Here is a 5,482-nt window from a genome sequence, read left to right on the forward strand (position 1 = left end):
TTTTGAATTGTAAAAGAGATCCAATTTGCAAGTTTAATTCAACCAACTCGATGGGAACTACAACCTTGAAACTGCGTGGACAACCATGGACATGGAACTAAGACTCATAATCCAAATTATATTTATGTAATCTATCCTCTATTATGTTTTGAGAAAAATCTCTCCACCATTGCTATTGCTTAAATAGAAAGTAGATTATGTATAGGTAACACTAGTATAAAATCGTGTATCCTAGATGGAATATTCTAGACGGAAAATTTTCGGTCTAGTTTGTATTAAACTAGACGAAAAATTTCCGTCTAGAATATTCCGTCTAGAATAAATTATTCTAGACGGAAATTTCCATCTAGAATAGTATCCTAGACGGTTCTTGTATTTTTTTTTTTTTTTTAATATAATCAGGTATCCCAGCCCTCCTCTCCTCCTCCTCGGCCCTCCACCTTCTCCCCGATCCCCTCAGCCCTCCACTCCTCCGCACTCGACCCCTCCACCTCCCCCTCAGCCCTCCACTCCTCCACCCTCTACACCCTCTCCTCTCCCTTTCCGGAGACCTCACCCTCTCCTCCCCCTTCTACTTCTCCTTCCTCGATCTCAGCCCTCCACTCCTCCGCCCTCGACCCCTCCACCTTCTCCCCGTTCCCCTTCTCCCTCTCACCCGAAACCCTAACCCTAACCCTGACCCTGCTCTATTGGTGGACCGCTTGCTCACTGAATCTACACTTGAAGCCACTATTGAGAGCAGAAAAGGGGCACAGAGCTCGCCGGGTTCTGAGTCGTCGACTGTCCCCATTGATGAATTTAGTTCAGAGAAGAAGTTTGGGAAGTTGGTGGAGTGTAGGATTTGTTAAGAAGAAGATGAAGCGTCGAACATGGAGGTCCCTTGTTCTTGCTGTGGCAGCTTGGAGGTAAATTTCGAAGTTATAATAACTGTTTTCGAAAAGTATTTTTTCCCCCTTGTGTTTGATTGAGTGAGCTAGTTGGTAAAAAAAAATGACTTGAGATTATGATCGGGTATTGGAACAGAACGGCTTATTAGAGTTTGGGACGAAAGAAGATCAGCCTTTTTAGCTAGCCAATGAAACACCACTAGTTCAACAATATCCGTCTATCATTTAACGGATGATTTTGATTTTGAAGTGAAATTAGTTGACAGCAAACCAGACTAAACATGCAATTGTTATACTTTAATATTTGCATTTGATAATCCTTCCTAGTTTTGTGATGCTCCAATCTTAATACTTTAATATTTGCATAATTATGGATGATGATGAATGAAGGAGAATTAGTTTGAAATAATACTTTAATAAATATCTTTGCTTATTATGGATGATGATGAAGAAGGAGAATTATTTCAAACTCAGAGCCCAACACTCCATTTCCAGGTTAATGGTCTCGTTTATGTCTCTTTTTAATCTTCTGTTTCACTCAAAGATATCCCGTTAATAATGCAGGTAAATGTTTCAATAGATATCCCGTTAATAATTCATCTCAGTTTAATAATTTGCCTCATTTATGTCCAAGTTAACTTGTCAAATACCTATTGAGTTCTTAGTAGTTACAATTGATTATTCTTAACTTTGGCAAATTGTTGTGATGTTTTCATTTATCTTCTTTCTATTCCTCCAAGTCACTTGACTGTAGTAAGTAATAACTTGAATTATTCTAAATCTTTAGCAAGTAGTAACTCCAACTAATTTAAAATGTAGCAAATCGTAACTTCTTTCTTTCACTTTGAACTATCAGTAAGTCTTGAGTATTGTCCTTTATTACATGAAACTGTATTATTGATGCTTTAGGTGTTTGATTTATCCATGTGAACTTTATGACTGCATACTTAAAACATGCTTAGTACCATATGAAATTTGATGCAAGTAAATACAGATACATCTAAATTCTAGTTCAATGAAGGTCTTCAATTACCTAATTGCATCATTTCCTTCGTGTAAAGTTTACTACTGAAAAGAATGTATATGAAATTCGTTGTAGAAATAAAAGTAGGTTCTTGAGTCATTGTGCTTAATATTGATTTTGATGAGTTAACAGGAACTACATGGAGAAAATAAAGTCTTCCATGTATTACCCTTCTCACTACTTTGATGCGGATCAGGAGATCCATTCAAGTGAGTTGAAATTCTCTGAATCTTAATGTTTAACTCATACGATATTATTTTAGTTTAGGTTAAAGAATAAGTTGCTATTATTTTCACTAAATTACATTTATGAAAATGTTTTACTTGCTTCCCCTAGTTATTTGCCTATTTGTTTGAATATATTTTGATGCGTATGGATCATCAAAGCACAAGTATTGTGTGAGCATTATCAATGTGTACTTCTTTGTCTCTTGTAAACATGCAATTAAAATTAGGATTGCAAGGTGCATGGTAAAAATCCAATAGTACACAGAGATTCAAATTATGCACATGACCTGAATCACGGCTTCATGTCTTGGAAAGATTCAGTATCATGTACATGTGAGCCTTATCGTATATACGATGTTGTTTTTATTGTTTGCTTCGGAATTGTATCATGTCCAATGTGAGCCTTATAGTATATATGATATGGTTCTTATTGTCTGCTTCTGAATTTGGTAACCCCACAGTGGACATTTCAATCAACTCTAATTTCACTCCATTTGAGAGCTAATACTAACACAAATATAAAATTATCTATGTTTCCTTAACAAACTCTCAAACATGTTATTCCATTTTCTCAAAGATAGCAAAAATCCAGATCCTTCCAAATGAGGTAAGGGGGCCTATTTATAGGCAAATGGGGGCTTGGGGCGTCTGCACAGATCTAGGACACCCCAGGGATGTCTGCACAGATCTGAGACACCCTTGGGGTGTCTCCAAAAATCCGAGACACCCCTAGGGTGTCTCGGATTATTCCATTTTCTCAAAGATAGATTGCTTAGCAATGACATCAAGGTTGACGTCAAACACCTCATTTCATCCCTGCGTCGATCTCTTCCTTTATGTCGATTAGAATTCAATTCCAATTGCTTCGCAGCTATTATTTCATTCTTTTTTATCTGTCTTTGGCCCTTAGCGACATTTTTTTTTCTCTCGAGTAGTTATCAAGAATAAAAAAAAATTCGCCAAATATTTCACATGTTTTAGTTTGCTTGACCTCTGAAATTTATATTCTAGGATATTTACTCGTAATAAATCAATTTTTGCAGGTGAACGAAGCGCATGTGGGCCTCGTGATGGAAGCACTTTCACATAGAAAGGGAAGTGAGAGAGTAGAGCAGGCATTTTGAAAGGAGAGAGGGGGCAATTGCTTCCATATGTAACAAGTTGGGCCATTTGTAATTTTATTGATTTATTTATTGTCAAATGTTAGAGTGTAATTGTTTAAGGTAGTTGGAGTCTTTGTAATGCTAAATTAATGTACTTTATCTTGGTATAACGTTCATTTTGTTAATAAATATTATTAGATTAGTTCATCTTGGTATAATCTTACTTGCAGAATTGATCATATTTTTTTCTAGATGTAATGAAATAAGCTCAAGTATTTCCCTATAAGCATTTTTTGCTTAATTCTTCAATGCACAAAGTAGATTTCTAAGCAAAGCAAAAAAAAACTGTAGCATAGCATCCTAGACGGAAATTCCGTCTAGGATGCTAAAATTCCGTCTAGAATGTCTATTTTTTTTAAAAATAATTAAAAAACCTCCTAGACGGAATTTCCGTCTAGGATGAGTATCCTAGACGGAAATTTCCGTCTAGGATACCCTTCCTAGACCGAAACTTTTTCCGTCTAGGATGTAGTATTCTAGACGAAAATTCTGTCTAGAATAATCCGTCTAGGATGTATTCTAGACGGTTTTGAATTCCGTCTAAAATAATCCGTCTAGGTTGTATTCTAGACAGAATTTCCGTCTAGAATACTACATTTTAGACGGAAACTGTTTGTGGAAAATTTGATGTAAAAAGACAATGAAAGAAAAATTAAATTGTATTCTCTCAAAATCGATTACAATTTGGATTCCGATTACAAAAGAGAGGAGAATGAATTTGATTCTCCCCTTTGTTTAAGACTGGGTTCTTCTTGGTAGCGATGGAGTGCATCCTTCGAATGCTCACATCGAATTTGCTCTCCGTTGACGATCCGACCGTACTATCTCACGAGAACGATTGATTTGTTTGATGAATTCGGTTTAGAACTCTTAACGAGTGTAAAGAACTTAGAACGAGTTGAAAACTCTGAAAAGAGTTGTTGAGGACCGAATAATTGATTAGTGCAATTAACTCACGTTGCAAGTTTAATTACGAACTCTTAAACGAGTTTCAGAACTCAGAGCGAGTTGAAACTCTGTAACAGAGTTGTTAGAACCGAAGATTCGGTTGATAGCCAAGTTGATTTGCTGTTGATGAAGGGATCCCCTCAGATTCAATTTGCTAATTACTGAGTAGTTTGTTGATCTCCAGAGAAATCTCCTCCTTCGTGCGGTTTAGCTGCCGAGATCTGCTAACCTTAAACGGTTTTAATGCCAGCACACGTCAACCCCTTACTCAGTTGAGTAAGTCGGTTATTTATAGGGGGATTAGGGGTATAACTAACCCCTAAATCCGCTCCTAAGTGGGCGAAAATCCCTCAGGACGTGGGATAACGATTTTGAGGCCGTTCGTCTTATGTTTGAACAAGTCAAACGCCTAATTTAGTGTTCTGGGCCTTAACTCTGCATCTAAGGCCTGAGACGCAGAGTTAAACCTTTGTCAAAGGTTTGAAACGCACAGGCCGCATGCGTTCTGGAATTGGAGACGCACAGGTCGCTTGTGCGTTGAAATTCAACTCTACATCAAGAGTTTGGGACGCATGGTTGAGTTTGTTGAAGAACGCACGTTATGTGTGCGTTTGTGCTTTAACTCTGCGTTACAGAGTTAGATGTCTGCTGGAGAACGCACAGGTTGTGTACGGTTTTGAATTTGAGAAACGCAGAAGCGGGAACAACCTCTGCGTTTCGAGTTTAGAACACAGCAACGACCTCTGCGTTTAGAGTTTGGAACGCAGCCACGACCTCTGCATTTTGAATCTGGAACGCAGCTACGACATCTGTGTTTCGAGTTTAGAACGCAGCAACGACCTTTGCGTTTCGAGTTTGGAACGCAGCAACGACCTCTGCGTGTTGAATCTGGAATGCAGCTACGACCTCTGAGTTTTGAGTCTTGGATGCAGAGGTGAGCCTTAGGTGGGCTCGGCGAGCTTCAGGCTGAGTCTGATGTTCTGACGAAGTCCAGTCTTGCAGACGGACTTCAGAACATAACTTGCTGCGAAGAACAGGTCCTATCTTTCAAACCGTAAGTCGGAATTGGACGAATTATATATGAAAATCGGCTATCTCGACGAGACGAAACCGACCAAACCTACCCCCATAGGGTTCGGTTTGCTCCGTCAGTTTTGCCAAATTCCTTACGGTTTGAGAGATATTTGCATTTTAATATGAAGAGACCGTCAATTTGTAGTCTCTCTTGCTAGA

The 5,482-nt window shown here is 38.3% G+C and overlaps 1 protein-coding gene across 2 annotated transcripts; it reads left to right on the plus strand.

Moving 5' to 3' along the window:
• LOC109822986 lies at positions 699-3,411 on the plus strand. 2 transcript variants are annotated; one of them, XM_020389289.1, is made up of 3 exons: positions 699-905; positions 2,044-2,120; positions 3,150-3,411. In XM_020389289.1, the coding sequence occupies exons 1-3, from the start codon at positions 793-795 to the stop codon at positions 3,260-3,262; spliced, it is 303 nt and encodes a 100-aa protein (XP_020244878.1). In that variant the 5' UTR covers positions 699-792; the 3' UTR covers positions 3,263-3,411. The 2 variants fall into 2 exon arrangements, with proteins under 2 accessions (XP_020244878.1, XP_020244879.1); XM_020389290.1 differs by having other exon boundaries at positions 3,182-3,411.

The sequence above is a fragment of the Asparagus officinalis genome, chromosome 8 (assembly GCF_001876935.1).
Source record: "Asparagus officinalis chromosome 8, Aspof.V1, whole genome shotgun sequence".
Classification (NCBI taxonomy): Eukaryota; Viridiplantae; Streptophyta; class Magnoliopsida; order Asparagales; family Asparagaceae; genus Asparagus; species Asparagus officinalis.

What these genes read in the sequence shown, in the direction of transcription:
- LOC109822986 (XM_020389289.1), top strand. Translation starts at nt 793, where the DNA reads ATGAATTTAGTTCAGAGAAGAAGTTTGGGAAGTTGGTGGAGTGTAGGA. An exon ending in CTTGCTGTGGCAGCTTGGAG is followed by an intron (nt 906 to 2,043) that starts GTAAATTTCGAA and finishes ATGAGTTAACAG; the next exon opens with GAACTACATGGAGAAAATAA. An exon ending in GGATCAGGAGATCCATTCAA is followed by an intron (nt 2,121 to 3,149) that starts GTGAGTTGAAAT and finishes TTTATATTCTAG; the next exon opens with GATATTTACTCGTAATAAAT.